The sequence below is a fragment of the Solanum tuberosum genome, unplaced genomic scaffold (genome assembly GCF_000226075.1).
Source record: "Solanum tuberosum cultivar DM 1-3 516 R44 unplaced genomic scaffold, SolTub_3.0 scf00010, whole genome shotgun sequence".
Taxonomy (NCBI): Eukaryota; Viridiplantae; Streptophyta; class Magnoliopsida; order Solanales; family Solanaceae; genus Solanum; species Solanum tuberosum.
The window spans coordinates 2,127,444-2,150,241 of NW_006238936.1; the positions used below are offsets into that span (position 1 = coordinate 2,127,444).

At 36.2% G+C, this 22,798-nt stretch overlaps 1 protein-coding gene across 6 annotated transcripts; it reads right to left on the reverse strand.

Annotated features, from left to right (window-relative positions):
- Nucleotides 1-778: 778 nt before the first annotated feature.
- Nucleotides 779-19,800, reverse strand: LOC102594933 (mediator of RNA polymerase II transcription subunit 12). 6 transcript variants are annotated; one of them, XM_015311835.1, is made up of 14 exons: nucleotides 19,405-19,800; nucleotides 16,772-16,885; nucleotides 16,310-16,494; nucleotides 15,476-15,535; nucleotides 15,285-15,390; nucleotides 13,844-13,912; nucleotides 12,984-13,037; nucleotides 12,657-12,764; nucleotides 10,329-10,478; nucleotides 9,893-10,240; nucleotides 7,375-9,776; nucleotides 4,099-6,684; nucleotides 3,368-3,695; nucleotides 779-1,674 (listed from the first exon to the last, which is right to left on the reverse strand). In XM_015311835.1, exons 3-14 carry the CDS (start codon nucleotides 16,426-16,428, stop codon nucleotides 1,216-1,218), a joined length of 6,789 nt encoding a protein of 2,262 aa, XP_015167321.1. In that variant the 5' UTR covers nucleotides 16,429-16,494; nucleotides 16,772-16,885; nucleotides 19,405-19,800; the 3' UTR covers nucleotides 779-1,215. The 6 variants fall into 6 exon arrangements, with proteins under 6 accessions (XP_015167321.1, XP_006339571.1, XP_006339570.1 ...); XM_006339509.2 differs by having other exon boundaries at nucleotides 16,310-16,503; XM_006339508.2 differs by having other exon boundaries at nucleotides 16,310-16,512.
- Between the last annotated feature and the right edge of the window lie 2,998 nt (nucleotides 19,801-22,798).

Consider the following 22,798-nt stretch of genomic DNA (forward strand, 5'->3'; position numbering starts at 1 on the left):
GATCCCTCAATGAGGACATTTTGGGTCAGTTCAGTTACACCTGCATTTGCCAGAATATTTGCCGCTTATACAAATGCTGACAGAATAAGGAATAGTTTTTGGTACTTGAGAAGAACTAAAAGAACGTACATATTTTGGTGATTTTTACATGCTCGGATGGTTAAATTTTTTGAAAAATATTTCTTTACAAAAACAAGTCTTTTTTTAAAAAAAATTAAGGAAATTCCACAATGATTTGTCTAGATTAATCATGTTCACCTCCACCCAAACAAGAACGACATGTATCATTGCATTAACTGGTAATGTTTCTTTCCTTCCTTCCTAGCCAACCAAAAGAATAATGAAACCCCAAACAATAATTCTTAGAAAAATCAACAGAAAGAAAACATTATGAACTCGAAACTTCATACATAATAAAACCAACTTCCCTTGCACGTTCATCTTTGGAAATAACTACTAATAGAAAAACCCTGCATAATCTGCAAAGAGAATATTATTAGTCATGCACTAGACTAATGGTATAAGTGCAAAATCAGAAATCTCAAACCCAAGCAAAAACAACACTTCAGACTGCATACAAAAACATAATACCATAGCCACAATGAACTTACACAAGCACTTGGGACTGAATATGTTCGATAGTCTACTATAATGGTGAAATACAAATGCTAATCAACAGCATCTAACCCTTCTTTTCTTATTTTTCTTTTTTAGGGTGGGGGTGGGGGGTTGAGTCTGGCGGGAACAAGAAGATCAACTAATGAGAGCATACAGAGAGTTCACAACAAATTTTACTCTGATTTTGAGGATACAAAATGACTTTGCATATCATGAAACAGCTACATATCGTTCCTTTGAATATTCTAATCAGCTCAACATAAGGAAAACAATAGTTCCAATATGTACAACAACCACCAAACAGCACCAATATTTGGGCAATCTAGGAAGGGGCTTAACGAACAAGTTAGTAGTCGAGCTGGGTCCTAGAGCAGTTGGATGGGCAGGCTAGAGAAAAGCTGCTTCACGTTTTATCTGCAACTCAATGCCCCAGAAAAGAATGGGCCTCCTAGCAGCTTCATATGCCGCCAAAGGCAAACAGAGCAACGCTCTGACATGGTGATTCCAGACACCAAACAAGTGCATAGGGTTAGTTAATGAAAGACCTGTCTCGGCTCTGCTCCTCACCCAATTCAAAAAGAAATTGTGCAACTCATATCAGCTGTCATCATCTACTGCACCTATATATGTGAGATCTGTCCTTCTCACTCTTACAGTTCCTTTAAGCCAATTCGATGCCTTCAGATTGGCATGATCACCCCCACCAACCAAGGGAGAGTTACTGGATGAGTTGCTTGACCCTGCCCCGTCCTCTAAAAGAATCCATGGATCCACCTCATGATCATTCTCTTGCTGTGATGACACGTGCTTGGCCTTCCCAGCCACACTTGTGGCAGTTCGTAATAATGAACCTGGATTCCTCTGAGTTTGGTTTGAACCATTAGAAGAGTGCAATACAGACACTGGGTTGCTAGGTAGCAGAGAACTGAGAGCAGCTGGTAATACGGACGGGGGCTGACAAGATATTGACAACCGAGCAGAAGGGAAAAGTATTGGCATGGCACATTGGATGCGCCATCTGACTGTTTCAGGCAGCTGCATCCGATCTAAATCATTCTGCACCAATCAAGAATATAATGAAACACCGTCATGTAATTTATCAACAAATATACATCAGAGCCAGCCAAAGAATGGACAACTTATAGAATAAATACATTCTAAAACTCCATTAAAAAAGATCCAGGAATTAGTTAGGGAATTCATCAAACTTGAATCAGTTAATATAAGCAAAAAAAACCCATTGAAACCAAGCCAAAAATCTACAGAAAGGGAACATGGGATACTGGGATACAAGCTATAAGAGAGGTGCTTTGCGTAAGAAGAAAAGTTACTAGATGTACTTGCATCATGACGACATTCATAACTATTCTAATGCTTCCAATTGATAGAACTGTCTAATATGGGTTTCAGGAAGACAGGGTAATGACAAGAGGTTCATCAATATAATTTCACAAATCATGATCTCTCAGAAACAAGTCTCTGTTCTCTGTGTTTTCAGTTACTCTTGGAACAATGCAACTATTTCATCTCACAGAAATAGACTCTTGATAATCGAGCATAAACAACCTTCTCATGGAGATGGCTGTATGTTGTTTGTAGGTCATTCTTTTATATATCTTGCATTTCATGGCATCTGAATACTAAAATCACAAATAAATCTGGAGAACACTTCATTCTAGGGAAACAAACTCCAAGCCTGGACTAAAATCTGCTTCAAGTACCACCATATCAAGGGTAACAGAAAAAAATACGGTGAATGCAAAAAGACCTTAAACACGTTATTACAAGAAAAAACCTAGCTAAGCTTTAGGAAATAATAAGCTTCTCAATTCTCTCCAACTCTCCTCCCATTCTTCCAATAACATGGTGACAGAGCAAGTTGAGGTCATGAGTTCAAAGCCTCACGGCCACTGGCCAACAAGCAAATTTCAGGTGCTTGGCCCAAGGGAAACTGGAAAAGAATCAAGGTTTAAAGAGGGGTGTTGAAGACCAAAAATAAATTCAAAAATAACACCCATCTACCAGCCTAAACTTTTAGATAATGCGGTCACACATTCAACAACTAGAAACCCATAAAAATGAATTTTGTTCTCGTGACATTTGCAACTAAAAAATTACAAGAACATTATAGAAAAACACAACACTAAAAGACACCTCCATGAAGAGAGGATTGTATTACAGTAGCGCACCTAAACAAAAGAAGCGAAGTGAGTCAGCTTCATCTAAATGACTTTCTTCCAAAAACAACTGATCTCTTGCCCAGTCTTTTCTTTTATTCTTTGACGAGTAAACTTTTATCCAAATTATTTCACCTACACTGCGACTTTAGAATCCTATTCCATTGCTAAGCAATCTTAAAGACATTTGCATGATTAAATATTCTCTCGCCATTACCTATCTATATATATTCTATTTTAAGTATACGCTGGTGGTGGCTGCATCCAAGGTCCTTTGCAAAGCGTGCCAAAGAGTAACCTCATAGATAAAAGGACCACTGATTTACACATGAAGTCTCATTTTACTAGTATTTATACTACGGTGTTGTATTTAACAAATATGTAATGGCTGCTTAATATGGAGAGGAAAGACAATATATCATTTACATGCTTTTACACAACAAAATGAAGTTGGACCTGGAAATTTGTCGTTTTCCATTTAAAATACTTCATCATGAGGTTACTAACTCAAGATACAGATGTACTAATTAATTCTACCAGACTCTGCATATTAAAGGTCACAAAAATCATACCTGGAGACTCTCGGCTCCCTCACGTTCAAACGCAGAGTAGTCCTTGCTAGATTCTCTGGGTGCCTTAGAGCTTGATTTCCACTTGAGCCAGCGTGGTTGGTGGCAACTCAGCAAACCATGCAATAACAGTAATAAACGATCAAAGAGACTTTCTAAGGACACAACCACAGAAGCAGTAGCAGAAGCCTCCACAAGTGAATCCACTTCTCTCTTCGAACTACAAGCTTGATTAAAGGAGTGGCTAGCATCTTCGTGCACAACCCTACTTCCAAGGATACGTAATATAACTGAGGCAAGCACATGTCTCATATTACGCCCTGATGGCTCCCTGACACAGTCAAATATCACGATTAACGTTATATATAGACAAACCTCCTGCTACTTTAGAAGATATAACTTGCATACCACAATGGGTATATTCCCTAAAATCAGCAATTAATGGCAAGCAATAATGTGTGTTGCATATTTAACTCACCACAATAACTCTCTTATCAATACAGTAGGTTAGCTGCAACCTTAACATAGAAACTTAATTTAATCGCATAAAACTACGACCGCATATCAGCTAATCACTATATTGATTTCTCAGTCGTGACTCGTGGCATATACAAGAACTATGTAGTATGGGCTTCCATGAAGAAAACCAGAGGACAGTCTGACACGGCTATATTTACAGATATTAGTGGTATGTTTAAGCAATGGCGAGAACTCAGTCCACGGCATATTCTTACCTATCTGCATATATTATAGAAAATAGTCTCAGGATGAACTGTAAGCGCAATGACAACGATGCTCGCAATGCTGCAGGTGAAGGTGGCATTGTTTCTGCTGGACCGGTGGCTCGTCTGGCTAACCCAGGACTGCTACCTCTCGTTCCCTTGCGGCTGCTTTTAGTTGTTGGACTTTCAATTCCAGAAGCAACTGTTCCAGCAGGCTTGCTTGCTTCACGAGTAACTGCATTGATCTGTTGCTCAATGAGGTTCATCTGTTTGATCATATCACTAGCAAATGTGCTTCGTGAATCATCTGAAGCTTGATCCAGACAAGGGAGAATTAGATCAACAAGGGCTCTCTCAGTGACATGGAGCTTTTCAACATCAACAGTACGACCAGACCCCTTCACAGGCCGCTTCAAGGTAGTACCTTCATCCACCACTTCTCCTTCTTCTATGGAGGAAACTTCAGATTTGAACTTTTCTCTCTTGCTTGTTGTGGGATCAGAGTTGGTAGTACACCACCCCCACGGCTTCCAATATTGAGCTCTAGTTGAAAGACCTCTACTTACAGCAATATTATTGAGCCGTTGACGAACAGATTTCCTTCCTAAAAGAACATCATTGCCTCCTAAAAACCATTTAGCCTGTAATAGCATAGAATCCTCGAGTGACCTCCCCAAAAGATGTACAACTTCAGAAAAAAGCGGAGCAGCATCAGGTCTAACAAGCAACCTGGTAAGGATCATTTCAATAATGTTGCTCTCGTTCTCTGAGACTGATGTTTTATCAGTGTTTGGCGAGAGGGATCTTAAAACTTCAACTAAAGAGAGATCATGGGCCTCCAGCTTCTCCATTACAGCTTGCTCGTTCAAGAGGAGCCTAAGCTCAACCCATTGCCAATGAAACTTAGCAGGCTGCAAGGTATCCAAAATGTATACTAGCTTATCAAGAAGCTTTGTCTCATTTTCAGCACAATGGAACTTTGACTCTCCTTGCAATGCCACCTGATTTCCGTCATTCAATTTAGCAATTGTCGGTGGTATTCTACAATCAATAAGGGCATTCAGGAAAAGCCGTGCACGGAGTGGCACAAAGGAAGAACTCTTCGAGCGCAAGTCAACACCACTTGCTTCTAACAGGGAAGCAAAATCAGAATCAACAGTATCGGCAGCTATGAGGTCGTAAAGGCTATGTGTATCTCTCAAACATACTTCGCGAAAGGGCAAGTGCTTTATAACATCACCAAAAGCCAACATTAAAGAGTGATGCAAGTGCTGAACCTCATCACGTGTCCCAGAACTTGCATTGAGAATCAATGGCCTCCATAGCACAAATGCAAACATTGAATATGCAGGAGGGAAGACCAAGTTTAAAGGTAGCATCCGCTGCATTCTAAATAGGGGCAGAATAGAAGCTTCACCCAGAAGGTCTACAATAAATCCATCCGAAACTGTCCTACAGTTCCCCACAAGCACCCTAAACCAGTGGACGGAAACTTCAGCCAAACTATCTGCTTTTAGTATTCCAACTGAACGTGCATTCCCATTTGAATTGGACCTCATACTCCTCACAAAATGGACAATGTCTAACCCATCCTTCAATCTGAAGAGGGAGACCATCCTCTCCAGGCTAGAAACTCCCTGAAGAATTGCCCCAATAACAAGTGCAGACACAGCTGCAGATATTTTCGCAACCCGCCCAATGACTACCCTACTTGAATTGTTGAGAATATCACTCGACAGATTGCTATCATTCGATTCCGGAGACAACTGAAACTGAGACCGAGGAGCTTTTCCAGGAGCAGAAAGTTGTGCAAGGGCAGAGGATGTTTCTGTAGCAAGAGCAACTTCAAAGACGCGGCTTTGACGCTCTCCAAGAGCTTCCTTAAGTATACAAAGACATATCACATGAATGCGTAAGATGCAACGTGCAAACTGCAACGAAGCAGAAGTGGATGAACTCGGGTGATTATTACTGGCAGTCAGATCAGGAATCTTCGCTATGACTTGCCCAACATTGATAACAATTGCAGATATGGCAGAGGAAACCAATGTTGGGTCTCCTTCCTGAGCAGCACCACCTGTCTGCCTCATGCAATCCATTAATCCCATTACAATCTGCTGACCGATCTGATACACATCTTCCCATTTTTGGAATCCAGGCATTTTTCCTGAGTTGGGCCCAAAAAGCTTTCTGTCTTTGCCATAGAAATAATTGACAGCTTCATCAACCTTTTTTTGCACAATGTCCCTCATGCTCAAACCAACCCTAGATACCCGAACACCAGTTATCTTCTGCCGGAAGTAATCATCTGGATCCTGCACTCCCACTGGGACACCAAGTGGAAATCCAAACTCTCCATCCACCAGTCTTCCAGATTCAACTTCAGAAGCAAGTCTCTTGTCAAAGGTTGACTTGACATTCTTTTCCCATTCAGTAACACTCCCAACACTACCATACTTCTTCAAGAGGTACCGCGCATAGATTACAGCTGGTGAACCTGAAACTCTTCCATTTGACGTCAGAATAGTTTGAGCACGATGCATTACCACTGACAATGTTTCAGGAATAAGGTCTGCAGCAACAATGATGCCTTCATACCTGAACCAAAGACATAACAGGAGGTAAGGATAGAGATGGTCCAATGGTTCAACTCTACATCCCAAGAGAGTAGTTTGACACTTGACTAAACAGAAGACACCACAGAATAATTCATAACCAGATAGCAATAGAGAATCAAAAAATCTAGTCACAGCTCCAAGAAATGGCCCAATAATTTCAAGCCAATAACCTAAGGATGCAGTCTAACCCGTTACTAAACAGAAAAAACCACAGAATAATTCAACCAGAAAACAGAAAGAGAAGCAAATATCTTGTGATATCTACCTAAATCTGACTCCATTCAGAAAGTAGCTACTAAAGCAGACTAAAAAGGTTATTTATTTATTTAAGTACAAAAGTTCCGGCTTATAGGTAACAAGTTTTATCTGCACAAACTGGACTCCACCATCCAAATTGATCTATCAATACTAAAGGAACTTTCAAAAGAATTTGAAAGCATTATACACATGAAAATAAGAGAAGTAATTTATTGCGGACATCTTTTTCTAATTGACCCTTCACATCGAGAAAATCTACCTCTTACCCAAGATGCAGCCAGAGCTACAATACACATGTTAATAACCAATCAACTAGAACTGACAATGGTAAAACATTCAAAACCTGATAACAAAACAACTGCAGAGAAAGAGCTAATGTCACAATCCTAAATGACAAAAATAGAGAGCTCACCTCCGCATAGATGAGAGCAGATATGCTTCGCCTACTTCACAGACATTGTTTTCTGTGTTCTTAGGAATTGTTAGAATGTTTCGACTACCATGAACTGTAGCACTGCAGCTGCCAAGAACCTTAGGTAACAACCACAAAAGGAACCTGGCTGCCAAAACTAATTCATCACAAGCATCAATCAGATATAACACCGCTGATAATTCATCTTCACCAATCTTCCAGCGCGCACAACCCCGTTCATCAGCAGCAGAGAATGGTCGACCATATTGGCCAACCTTAGTCACAGTCTTCTCAGACTCTTCCACTAGCTCCTTCACAATACCTATCAACCACAGAGTCATGGTCCTTTTATCTACAAAACGTAGCCGCTTCAAAATTTTCCCAATAGAAACAACATCTCCATTAGGCATTCTGATACCATCTCCTGACTTGGGAACACTGCCTTCAATGCCAGGCCTGTGATGTGGGCAGCTAACCTTACTATCACAAACATGGCTTGTGGATGCTCCCTGACTACCTTCAATCCTGGCTGCAGCCAAGTGCGCAAGACTCTGAGTTTTACGGACAATTTTTTGCCGACCCCTTGAAGCTGTCTTGGCAGGTTTAGGAGGTGGCTCTGCTCTAAAAGATTCGATGGACTTCTGGCCTTTTCGCATCCACCAAGTTTCTTCATCATCTGATGGATTTTGTGGATAGATCTGACTGTAAGAGCTTTTCTCTTCGCTTAATTTTTGTTTCTTTGCCCTTCTGCATTCTTCACACCCAGGTGTTCCTTCACTGCTATCCATCCCGTTGCTACCATAAACAATAGCCTTCCTCAAACTTACCTGAGAATCCTCAACTCCAGTATCTGTTGATGAAGAGCTTGGAAATTGCAGCAATGCTGTAATTGACCTTTTCAACTCTTCAAGCTCAACATCTCTGCCAACATTTTTGGACGACATAAAGGGCCCAGATTCAGAAGAGCTCAACTGATCAATGGAGGGAGCAGATAGATTCTCACCAGAGTTAGGACGAGGCTTACGCTTATGGTAAGAACTGCCACAAGCGCTGTTGTAGCTATCAATCATCCCATGAAGGACTAGCTTACGTTCATTGCAGTAGACATTAACTACCTCTGAAAGGACAGGGGTATCAGCAATTCGAGCTTCTTCTAAAGCATCATGAACATAAGGACCAGGTAGGTGCTTCAAGATTTTACAGTGTCTTTTTTGTTTCACGGGATCGGAAAGAGGTCCATCCCCATCCATTATTCCACTAACAATCAGCTGCCTCACATATGCTTGTGGGTAAAAAATTCCAGCTCGGATAAGTTCGATAATCAGTAGTTGAATACGCTTGAAACCTTCTGTATTTTGCACTTCATGCTGATCTATCCAGCACACAATGGTATCATGCAAAGGGCTTGGGCTATCAAACATACCTAGGAAATCACTACATTTTTCACGGGCACGCCTTGAATTACAGAGAGATTCAGAAGCACCACTAGCAAGAGTCCTACCAGCATAGTTAGTCAGCTGGCCAGGATCTTTTCGAAGATGGTTATTCTTAACAATTTTGAGGTCCCTGGGCCTTGATGAAATTCCTGACTCTCTCATCTTCTGTTTCAAAAGCCTTACAGCAACATATATAGCAGAAAAATCCTTCCTCCCAGTGAACTTCATTCCACGTGGTGGTGCAAAACGGAAATCCCTGAAATCACAAGTTGCCCACTCACAGATGAAGAAAACGGAACAAATAGATGACAAAGTAACACCCCGGATATACTTAAGCGAGGAACGCAAACAGGAACTGACTTCTGCAAACCAACAATCATCAATAGAACTCTCACGAACATTCTCAAAAAGAAACTTATATGCCTCTCTCAAATCCCCATGCGCAAGGGCTTTATCCAAGGCATGTAAAGCTTTGACAACACTTTGCCCAGGATGGCCAGGTCTTGCAGCTGTTGCAAGATGTTGTGCTCGCTTCTGAATTGAAGATACAGCACGACTGATGGAATAAGAATCAGACCGAACCTCCGGCCCTTTATCTCTAAGAAAATAAGCAACTTCAAAAGGGCCATTTTTAACCTTTCTAGTATCCTCAGTTACCTTTGAGTAGAGACTCCCATCAGTCACCACATTGGTCATCACACATGGTGGCATAGGAAAACAATCCAAAGCGACAAAAGTATCAGGCACAGCCAGCATCAGATATCGAAGCATCTCAACAAGAGCAGCCATAGTATAAGCCCTACGCGAGTTGTCAACAAGGTCAGATCCACCAGGAGAAGGTTCTTGGATGAAACGAATAGCAATTCCCACCAGAGTGTGAACACAAGACTGAGATAATACAACAGTGTCTATGAAACCATAAATTACAGGTAATAACAACTGCAGAACCCCAAGTAATTCTTTTTCCTGAAAAGCACAAGATAGAAGACATCACAATCTCAGCAAAAAATAATAATAATAATAATTGGCCAGCCATTTAACATTTTCATTGAAATTAAAACAAATGTTTAAGCAGACAATACCTGCAGTTGGTTGAGCACCCAATCAATAACGAGTGATGGGATAAGCAACCCTTCTCTGTGATGCCACTGTAAAATGCGCACAACATACCACCATTTAAAATGCAGCGAAGGCTCTTCACAATCGATGCTCCCCAAGGTTGGATCACTCTTGAGCGGAATTGATCCTGCATACACCATTTGTTGCGACCGATCTCTGATTTGTAAAGCAGAATGGACACTGTTTCTTGAAATAAATTCATCCAACAAATATTGCAAGTAATCAATAACATCTTTTGTCCATTGCTCAGAGCGGGAAATATGTGTTTTGTCTGGCACGCCAGATGATATACTGGAAGAGCCAGGGCGAACCTGCAAGAATAAAGTACAATTTGATCCTTCTAATGGTACAAGTATTCAAATTATTTTAAATCCAGTATCAGCCAAACAAAATCATTACCTGATTGAGATAAGTTACTTTGACAAACCATGTTGCTCTTAGTAATGGCACGTTATTTTTTACAAGGACTTCAAAAAGTGACTTTCTCCTATAACCGTGGGGAACATGATCAGCCAAAGACTTTAGCCTTTTATGCTGTTGGGACAAACCCTGGGAATAAGTGCAAATTTTCATAGTCAATTCCAGTTAAATTTACCAAAAATTTGTTTGTTCAAATAGCGCATCAAATATTACATCATAAGAATTAACAAGTAACTTCAAACAAAACAACTGAAAGAGAAGTAACGACTGATCTTCCACATCAACAATATACACACTTTCCTACAAACTAAACCTTAAAGAAGGGCTGCACAAGTCACTGTAAATGAAGTGAATATCTTAAGTTAATAACAGCAATAGAATTCCTAAACTAAGAGCCCAATCCAAGTCAATGAAGTCGGCAATATTTCCTAGTAACTTTGGTTGGTGCACTTACCTAGGATTCGAGCAAATTAAGATCAAGAAAACATAAGTGATACATTATTAACTTGACTGGTAATGAATGAACCTGTACTCAATCTCTCACATACTTTTTTCTTTCTTGGCCAAGGATGTAAGGTAAGTGTTGTTGCATCCACATTGGCTAAACTCCAAGGACGGGAAGAAAGTAATGTAAGTCATCACATCAAAAATATTGCATTCAATACACAAAGAAAATGATAAAAATGACAAAATGGAGACTTGGATTCAAGTATTTTCTTCTGGCTGCTGAAAGCTGAAAGCATGTCCTTTTCAAGTCTTCAGAAAAAGGAAACCTAATCGAGTAGAGGAGGAACGCCAACTGCATAGGATTAGATGTTAAGTATATAGCTTGTGACAATCTACTCTAGCAAGAAAAGGTCTAGAAATGGTTCAGAATTCTAAGCCCAGAAACCTCACCAGAAACTCTAATCCTACGGAAAAGGAAGTTGAAGGAAAGAAAAATAAGGAAATAAGATGGACCAGAGAACCAAATTCATTCATCTATGTACTCCACCCAACTAAGAACTAGCTTAAATCAGAACAAGACCAACCAGGATTCTAGTCCTTACTTCTCTCTATACTCCGAGGAATAAAGGAGGCTACACCACAATTCCCCAAGAGATAAACCTTCATGAATCAGAAATAAACTTTAAATTGATCCCGTCCATACTCTATGGTTTCACTTCAGAGAATCTCAACTCTGAGAGAACCCCTAGTTTGTCTTAAAAGGATAAATTGTTTCATATGGGAATGAATGACTCAAATAAAGCTGAATGGTCAAATATATTCATATTTCACACTTAGACTGGCTTGGGACTGAGGTGTGATTGATAAAAAAAAAATGAAATTGGTAACTTTGTGTATTTCTATATATGATTAAGATCAATCGGTACATTGGTTGTACTTGCACCATATTTACATCAAGAAACTCTTAAGAAACTGGAGCTATTCTAGTCTTCTAGAGGGAGTCTAATACATCTAGAATTTCAACAGTTCCTACAGAGTGAGACTGTCTACACCAAAAACTAAAGAGCAAAATGATTGATAAATTATTCCAAGTGAAGATGCTGTAACTCAGAGGGAAGAATGCAGTACTCTCCAATGAAATCAACACACACAGGAGAACAAATGTGACATGTATGATAAGATAGTTACTTGTCCCCCTCCCTTTCTGATTACAAAATCTGAAACATTCACAGGTTTGGCTTGATACTACCCCTGAATTAATAAAAGATGCTTCAGTAACTCAGCTTTACAACCATGACAGAGCATGGATAGTATAGGAAAAATCCACCTTTAGCTAAAAGACATCTGTTATTTTAGTGAAACGCATCCATTTTCTACCCCTAGAACAACTTGGACAGTGAAGATTCATTCAACCAACCCAAACTTGATTGTGATTTGAGGCATATTTGTTTTTAGCCTTGTTCGACAAATCATCCCGTGCAGATTAGTTAAATAATCCAAATCCTTCTGTTTATAAAGTTCAGATGAACTTCGTAATCCAAACCAAATGGGCCCTAGCTCTTTGCCAACTATCAACCACGACACATGATAGTTAGTCAGCACCTCGTCAAGAGCTTGAACTCACCTCCTATTGTTCATATATGACAGGATCACCATAAGCACACAAATGGAGAGGAAATGTTTACTGTTTTGCTATAGTGAAAAACCTCATCACATACACTACATACATTTCTGTATCATGCTCAACACGCACTGTTTTTTTCTTTTCCGATTCAATCATTAGCAAGCAATAAGAACATTCAGATGTCATATTTCATCAAAAAGTCATTCCATGGATTCCTGACAAGATGGAAGGCTAACCTCAATCCACTTCTTCCTGAACTCTTCTCCGCATGATCTTTGATCAGGAAAGATACCAGATTTTGTCAACTGTAAGCCCTCAAGAGGAACTCCATAAACCTGACCTGCCTGCAATCAGAACAAATTCATGTGATCACCAGGTTAGCTTCATGCGTTTTGAAAAATACATGTTAGACTACATGGAAAGGACAAGTGTTAATTCTTCGTAATCAAGAGAATTCAAGCAAAAGCCCTGATCCATAGTAAAAGATTGCCATATATATTCATTGATGGCTGGTGGTATAAGCTCCAAGGCAAAATAAATACCATCAAGAAAAAGCATATTACCTTTCGCTTCTGAGCTCGAGATTCATTGATAGCCCTGTGACATTTTCTAATTGCCTGCAGAGAGACAGCAAGTCAGTAATTTTTTTTATTTATTTTTTTGAGGAGTCGGGCAGTAATTTTAAAATGGCAGACCTATGAACAACAACAACATACCCAGTGTAATCCCACAAGTAGGGTCTAGGGAGGGTAGAGTGCACGCAGACCTTACCCCTACCTCATGGAGGTAGAGAGGCTGTTTCCAAAAGACCATCGGCTCAAGTAATGCATATCAAAGTGAATTCAAAAAGGAGTAACATAAGTAATGAAGACATCACAAATAATAGGAGAAGCATTCTAAAGCATACAGAGAAAAAGAACAGTAACCACAACAACATAAAACGATAACCGAAGCAAAATAAACATGTAGTAGCAGAAATCAAGGGACCAAAAATTACTAGAATAGTGCTAATACTATTGGTATGCAAGGAGAAACCTATCTCGCTGGACAACACGACAACACTCAACTACCTACTAACCTACCATTCTAATCTGCGCCCTCCATAACTTCCTATCTAAGGTCATGTTCTCAATAAGTTGGAGATCCGCCATGTCTTGTCTTGTCTAATCATTTCTTCCAATGCTTCTTAGACCTACCTCTACCTCATCTTTTCATCACAACCAACCTTTCACACTTCTTCACCGGAAAATAACAGAATGGCATAATACAAACTTTTCAAATTCCTAGACTATAGTGGCAAGTCTATTGTTGTGTTTCGGAATTAGGGGAAACAAAGCGAAATAAGGCATATATACACTAAACAGTCACTAAATTGCACATAAAAGGCAATGCACAGTCCAAATATATATTCTCAAAAGTTTACCTCCTTGCACTTGAAGATAACAGGCTTCGTAAAAGCTGGAAGCTGAGTTAATGATATCTCCTTGACTTCCTGGTAACATGACAATCAAAAAATCAATTACATAATTAGTCTGCCAACCAACCATTCCGCAAGAGCCTAGGAAGAAGAAGATCTATAAGACCACAAAATAAGAGGAAGAGGAGAAATAAAAAACACAGAAGAATGTTTTTTTTTTTTGATAACCGAGACGAATGTTTTTTTTATAAAGATAAAGAAACAGAAAAATGCAGGAAAAGAAAAGAACAAAGAGAAAATAAAGAAGAAAACAGAAGAGGATACTGGTGAGGAAAAAAAGTGCGGGTTTTCTAGTTGATAGAAAAATAGAGGAATGAAAAAATTCCTGGATTTATAATCACCAACTCTGCACAATAGATGCTTATAGTTCTTCTATTCCATAAGAAAAAACAGATCATGTTTCTAGTATATATTTAAGAGCATTCTTTTATTGATGAAGCTATTAAAGAGCATTCGTAACTGTACAAAATTCTGAATCCTTTCTACACAGACTTGGATAGGAGCCAGGAACTAAAGCACCACACCAAAAACTCTCCTCCACAGAACAGTTAGGTCTGCCGATAGTATTCCAAACGGGGAACTAGATCAAGCATTAATCAGTCAACATAAAGTCATAACGCTTGATTGCGAATAGGCAAGGAACTCTTTTTCATCATGGTTATCTGGTTAAACATTGCATTCATTTGAACAGTACTATACAAATTTAGGGTGAATAATACCACATATTTCATGTTCCCTAGTGCATAAGGCTACGCCCTCATCGTAGTCCCGCTGTAACAAATTCATTAGACAGTGCAACACTTCATGTATTCTTTTTTTTTGATGAAGTAAGATGTTGTATTAGAAAGGCATCAAGAAGATGCAAATTACATACACAAAAATATGGTTAACTCCTGAGAACAAAAACACCTATTTAATCAGGGAGTTAACCACAAGCAAAAGGATGGTCGCTAAGCCATATTGAGGGAGCTAATGAAATCTAACAGGGGTAATATATCATTTACAGGGGATAAGTTGCTCCATTGAAAGAGACTAATAAGGCAAAAGGATTTCAAACTGTTAATTGGAGTTGAGATACCATCAAAACATCTGAGATTCCTTTCCTTCCAAATACACCAAAAAATACATGATGGAATCACTTCATGTATTCTTTTACTAGTGGACCATGAAAAACCTAAGTGTTAACTAATTAAATTCTCCATAATGCAGATATGTATTTATTTGGGGAACAGGAAGAAGAAAAAGAGGACAACTTGTAAATTGTCATGGTGAAGCACCTTAATGTTGTTTTAGAGCAGTTAGCTTAAACAAAGATGAGCATTCAGAAACAAGCAGAAAAAGTAATAGTCATGCAAGTAAAAAAAAATGAACAGCACAGAAGGAATACCTCAAGACCTTCAACAGTCTCCCGGTAACCGGATTGGACATATTCTTTGTTCAATGTCTCCTCAGGGCAATTAGGAGTCTGAGGAAGAAAATCAGGTGGTCCAAGTCTGAAAAGGAACTCAATAATTAGCAAAATGATACCATCTAAACCAAAAAGTACACAGTTTTCACGATTTATATTCGCCAAGTTACCTGGAATTCAGATGTTCCTTGTCACACTTCAATTTAAACGGGGTCAGTTGTAATGGTCGTCTGCAAGAACAGATCAAGCAATCTTAGTCTCTCCTTTTTATAAAGTAATAATTTTATTAAAAGTGTGGGAATGGAACTCTTGTTTATAAGAAGTATACCAAAAATCAAAAAGCCTACAAAAAAGATGTGCACCTAATCATTCTACACATAAAGGAACCTCATGGGTACCACCAAAAAGAAATAAGGGATAAGAGGTTATTCTTCATTTGTGCAAAATTCCATCTCAACGAAAATTAAGGAAGAAAAAGGGAACTACAGATGCATGGAATCCATAAAACCTAAAATTTGAAAGAAAAACTCAGGTTATATAGATTGAGACAAAATTTCTTCTTTCCTTCCTTAAAAAACATATTTTTTTCATATTTGCAATGTATTGTGCAGTTGTGCTTGTACCAGTACATGGGGAAAGATGAACAACAAATATTTTATCTGCGCTTCATGATTTTGAATTCCCCACTAAATGTTCCCTTTTACCATTGAGTTCATCTATAGTTATGACCAACTTGATGAATTCATAGACAAAAATGAAGTGACCAAATTCAAGATCAAGTATTATTTGACTTTACCTGCAGTTCATCCTGCCTTAATCAATTCATAAACAAATATAAGGTGAAACTCACAATGATCAGTATGTCAGATGCTGACACAATCAGATTTTTTTACAAGTAAGGCTGACATGTCCAGATTGTTGAAACTGACAAGTTTCTGAAATGCTATTAAAAGCATGACAATACAATTGCTCCTGAAGAATTTCAACACTTAAGGAGATATTACCTGGAGAAATTAGGCGGAAGGGAGGCTGAATCCACCCGAGATGAATCCCTGGCTGAAGGCCCCCCAATAGTGCTGTTATTAACTGCACTAGTGCAGCTGCCACCATGATACCTTTGCATCTCTGCAAACTATCACCTGCATGCTGCCTCCAGCATCGGACAGCAGTAGAATGTATTCAAGTCGAACTGCAGGAACTGTTACAACTGTAATTACAAAATTATGTAATAAATATATAGTAATAGTAATAACAATAACAACTAGAGCTAGATTTCAAATAAGGCAATATTCATTGTAGAAATGCACAATTGTGTAAAAACATATAAATATGTGTATGTGTGTTTGTGTGTGCAAAATATATATTTGATAACGATGTGTATGTGTGTAAGTACACATATACAAGTATGCATATATTGGAGTCTCTGTGTGTGTCTGTGTCTGAATAAATATATATACCAGTATTACATTATTAGCAGTCTCCTATCAAGTATCAACACTTTGAACAGCCTGATCCCAATCCTTCGATACAATTGATCCGATCTTCAAAAAATTGCCTTTGAAGGGCGGTGTTTGTCTTTGCTGCAGATCATGTATAAAAATAACAAATCAAAAGCAAAAGAGTATTCAATTCCTATTCCAACGTAAATTTGAAATTTAAATGTTCTCTGTAGTTGCTACCTATAAAGGTATATTAGCAGAAGTAACGGACATTTACTTCTATTTATATAAACCTTACACCTTACAAAGGTACTTGGGCAGAAGATGGTTGATTTTTAATTCCTAGATTTATCATAACTATGCACATACATTGCACATAGAGATCCAAGAAATTTACTAACATAGAAATCCCACAACTAATGTAAACTGAGTGAATCTTACGTTTCCACCATTTCTCAACAATCCAAAGATAGTAACTAATCCAACTACACCACATTGCACATTTTGCAGTCAAAAGATACAGAATGGCCTGATTAGCCATCATTGATAGTCCGGAAAAGTAAGAGAAGGAACTAGATCCACCGGCAGTCGACGTCAAGGGTTTTGAGTAAAGTAAAAACACCTACGGATTCTAAATCACTAATGAGATCCTCTTACCAAACAGGTCAAAATATATCTGGCAATGCCAACAAATAGTGAATAAATAACATAACACCCAAAATAATTACCCACTATTAAAGTAATCTCAATTAATCAATCAATTAGGCCTCAATCCCAAACTAGTTGAAATTGACTATATGAATCCTTTATATCGACATCAAGGATTTTGAGTAAAGCAAAACAAAAAAACTACAGATCCTAGATCACTAATGAGATCCTCTTCCCAAACTGGTCAGACATTTCTCACAATGTCAAACAATAGTGAACAAGTAACAGAACGTCCAAACTAATTACCCACTATTCCAATTTCCAGTAATCTCATTAATCCATCAACTAGGCCTCAATACGAAACTAGTCATGATTGATTATATGATTCATTTATAACGACTTTTAAGTAAAGCTAAAAAAACTTCAGATTCTAGGACCCATTTGCCCAAGAGAATTATGTACTTTTTTACGGAAAATTTTTCACTTTATTTGAAAAGCAGTGTTTGGTCATAAAAATCTAAATACAACTTGAAGTTGTATTTGGGAATTAAAAAAACACCCAAAACCCTGTTTTCACTTTCACTATATTTTCCTTTTTCAAATTTCACCCTAAATTTTTATTTTTCATAAAAATGACCCGCTTATTTATTTTACCAAATAAGTATTATTTGCAAAACCTATAACCAAACACAACTCCAACTTCAAAAATTCCAAATAAAGTGAACAAACATTTGTAATATTATGTAGTAGCTCGAATATGGGATATTCAGTGTCGTCAATAAGTTTCTAAGGCATACTTATCCTTGCCAATGAGCCTCTTCTATAGAGGCGACACTAAACAATTGATATTTAACTTCATAGTGATTTTATTCAAGGTCTTTGTTCAAATACTTATTACTCATGCTTATAATTATTAGTCTTGGACTAAACATGCATATATGTATTTTTTTCTCCCTTTGCTTTCATTACTCACACTTTATTTGCACAGTATCTATTGTGAGATAATACTTTTTCAGAGCAATTTTGATTGTATATTTCATATAAATTAGTCAAGTAGGGTGATTTTGCTAAATTTTAGAAATTGGGGGTCTAAATCATATTTAAAAAAAGCACATTCAAATTCTTCGCAAAAGATATGACCAGACACAACTCCAGCTCCAACTTTAAAAATTCCAAAATAAAGTGAATAATATTTGGTTTTCATGGCAAAACACCTACTAAATCACAAACGAGATTCTCTTCCCAAACTGGTCAAACATTTCTCACAATGCCAAACGATAGTGAATAAATAACAGAACGTCCAACATAGTTACCCACTATTACAGTAATCTCAATTAATCAATCAACTAGACCTCAATCCCAAACTAGTCGCGATTGATTATATGAATCCGTTATATCGACGTCAAGGGTTTGAGTAAAGCAAAAAATCCTACAGATTCTAAAGCACTAACGAGATCCTCTTCCCAAACTGGTACATTTCTCTCAATGCCAAATGATAGTCAATAAATAACAGAACATTACAGTAATCTCAACTAATCAATCAACTACGCGTCAATCCAAAGTAATCGCGTTTGACTATATGAATCTTTTATATCTATGCCACTCTATTTGTGCCCATTTCATTCCAACTCTAAATAATACTCCACATCTTTAAAGGCAACTTAATAAAAGATTCTCTAAATAGCACATATACACATACACACATACAAGTCATACAAATGACCACAGGTATTACAGTAATCAGAAGCCCAATAAAAATAATTACTCTTAAACCTAAAAGAGCAAAAAAGTTAACTAACTATTTCAGGGGAGGAAATCAATGCCCACCCCTCCAAGTAACTTCAGTAGCATTAGTTAAACAGCTAAGTAACTACTAAAATGCACAAATTTCCATAATTTCAAAAGATTAACTCAATTAACCATACCCAAATTGTAACAAACAAAACCCAACATAACAGACCCCAAAAAAATTGAAAATTTAAGCAGTTGTTTGATTAAGCAAAATAGATCACCTGAATAAATCAAGAAACGCCAGAAACCGCGGAATCTACCACAGTCAATCACTTCTGATTCTCAAGATTACTGAAGTTTTAAAAAAAGAGGGGTTTTTGAAACTGAAAGTGAAAGCTAGGGTTTTGGTCCCCCAACTCAAAAAAAAAAGAGGGATAACAAAATTCGACGATTGCGAAGCAAAAGATTCAGATTTCAAGTCTAAAGATAAAAGCTTTGTAAGATATAGGGATTGAATAAGAATTTTATCGAACGAATCGTATATAGATGTAGCAGTATTTTTTGGTGTATGTATAGGTTTGATGTATATAGATATAGAGAGAGAAAGATAGGAACAGATTGAGTTAAAAAAAAATGTTTTAGTGAGAGAAAGAGAGAGAGAAGGGTCTCGGATTTGAGGAAAGCGTGGGGGTGAGAGGCGAGTTTTGACTCTTAAGATGACGATAGTGTGTTCTATTATTGGTAATTTTAAGAATTACTTACTTAACTTGTGTAAAATTTATATCATATGACTCACTTACTATAACAATTACCTATTTATTAAAAAAATTACCAAAAAAAAAAAATTATTTAAAATATTGGAAATTTGTTTTGACCAAATAGGAATTTCTTTTTTCTTTGAATAAGAACGCCCTACAACATAATACTTCATCGGTCCACTTTTAATTGTCATGTTGCTACTTTTCGAAAGTCAATTTGACTAATTTTTCAAAGTTGAATTAGATTACATTAATTCGATATTTAAAGCAAAAATTTAGATATTCAAAAATTATACTAAAAGTACTATAAATTCCAATTTTTTGCATATCAATATCATGAAAAAATACATCGTAGAATGTTAGTCAAATTAAAGTTATTATCATTTGACTCTAAAAAATGAAACTATGACAATTAAAAGTGGACGGATGTAGTATAATTTTATGATATTGTAATGAAAAAGAATTATAATACGAGAGCTTCTACTATGTGGTTACTTTGTGAAATTACACTGATACATATTATTGTTGTTGTTTATATTTTGAAATTATATTGATATTTTGTTGTTGCGCATGTTTTATAAATAAAGTAGGCATAAACATAATTAGAAACACGTGAATAATGAAAAGATATAGCATAAAACTTATAAGTTCGTTAAGAACTTAAGATATGAAAAATATTATCGTATAATATTTTCATAAGGGAATTTTTTTGGAGTAATGCATAATCATAATTTGAATAAAGTACAATATAATTTAATTTGATATTTTAATAGTGTAAAAGGATCATAATATGAGAGTTTTTAATATACTACAAATGAGTGTGTTTTACTAACAAAGTAAGTATAGATATAATTAAAAACTCATGAATAAAAAAATACAGCACAAGATAACTAAACTAGTTAAAAACTTAAGATATAAACAATATCATTGTATCAAACCTTAATAATTAAATTTTGTGAGGTAATATAAGATTATTCTTTGAATAAAGTACGATATTATCTAATTTTTATACTCTAATAACGTAGATATATCGTAATATGAAAATTTATAATATACGATATATTTTTTTGATAAATAATTTTATTACTAAGAAGAAGTATATACAACTTTAGTTGGGTCTATTAAAGTGTGCTGAAATTTTTTGTGATTCCTCTCTTGTCATATATTGTATACACATTCAGCCAAAGTCATCCTATACACACTAATTGCATGCTCAGATGCATTTAAAAAATTTAAAAACATCTATTTAATTGGCGGACAAATTTAGCTTTTCCTAAATAACAAAAAATCAGCGGTAAATTCAAGTTGAATTATCCCAACTCTAGCATATCTGGTTGAAGTTTGAAAAGGTGTTCTTGAGTATCTTCTTTAAGTTATTATTAGAGTATTTTTTTTATAACACGAGTAGATTGGGGATATAAATCTATTTGTCTTTGTTTTTTCTTTACTTTAAAAGGAGGGCATGAATTACTACTAATCAATAGTGAGTAGGAATTTGTTTCCTTACGTATCATGACCTTACGTATTATGACCTAGTGAATAAGTTTATTTGAAAAGTGAAATTTCATTAATAGGTGTTTAATAAATATTCATTCAACGTTCTTTGTGCATATTTATAAACAAAATAGGTGGAACTATATCTAGAAACGTAAGAAATAATGAAAATATATAGCACAAGATAACTAAGTTAGTTAAAAGACTAGGATATGAAAAATATTGTTGTATCGAACTTTAACAATTGAATGTTTTGAGGTGAGATAGGATTGGTCTTTGAATAAATTACGATATTATCTAATTTCAATAATATTCTAATAATGTAGAAGGATCATAGTCTAGGAGTTTCTAATATACGATGTTTGCACGTGTTTTACTAACAAAGCAGTCTTAACTATAACTAGAAACACAAAAATATGAAAACATATAACACAAAAGTACTAAATTATTATTTTTAAAATAAAATATGAAAACAAATGTCATATCAAATTTTATAATTGTTTTTTTGATGTGTGATAGATTATTCTTTGGATAAAGTATAATATCTTTAATTTTGATGCCCTAATAATTAACGTAGAAATGTCATAATCAGAGAGTTACTAATACGTGATATATATGCATGTATATAAAATTAGAAACACATGAATAATGTAGAAATTAGCTCGAGACAACTAAGTTAGTAAAAAACTTAAGAAATGTAAAAAAAACATTACCATATCACAATTTAATGCAATTGAATTATTTTTTAGGTAACATAGGATTGTTAAAGTAAAGTACTACAATATAGTATGATTTTTATATCTTAATAGCATAGAATAATCATAATATGAAAAATTTTAGTATACGAAAAGATACAACACTAGGCTACTAAATCAATTAGAAAATTAAGATATAAAAAATATTATCGTATCAAATTTTAATAATTGAAATTTTTGAGGTGTCATAGAGTTATTTTTTGAATAAAGTACGATATATCTTATTTTGAGGCCGCCCTAATAACGTAGAGAAGTTATAATATGTGATGTATGTACGTTTTTTTACTAATAAAACAAGTGTAAATAAAATTAGAAACACATGAATAATAAAAAGATATAGCATGAGATAACTAAGTAAGTTAAAAACTTAAGATACGTAAAAATATTACCATGTCAAAATTTAACAATTCATTTTTCTGTGGTACCAAAGGATTTTCATAAGAAAAAATATAATATAATATAATATAATTTTGATATTCTAATAACGTAGAAGGATTATAATAGGGTCAACGGTCTGAAAAATATCTCAACTTTGGTCGAATTTGCTGTTGCGATACTAAACTTTCATAAGGACCTATTACCTCCCTAGTCTATTTAATATCGTATTTTTTACCCCCTGAACTATTTAATAGTGTATTTTAAAGGTATATATGTGCCCACGTGGACAC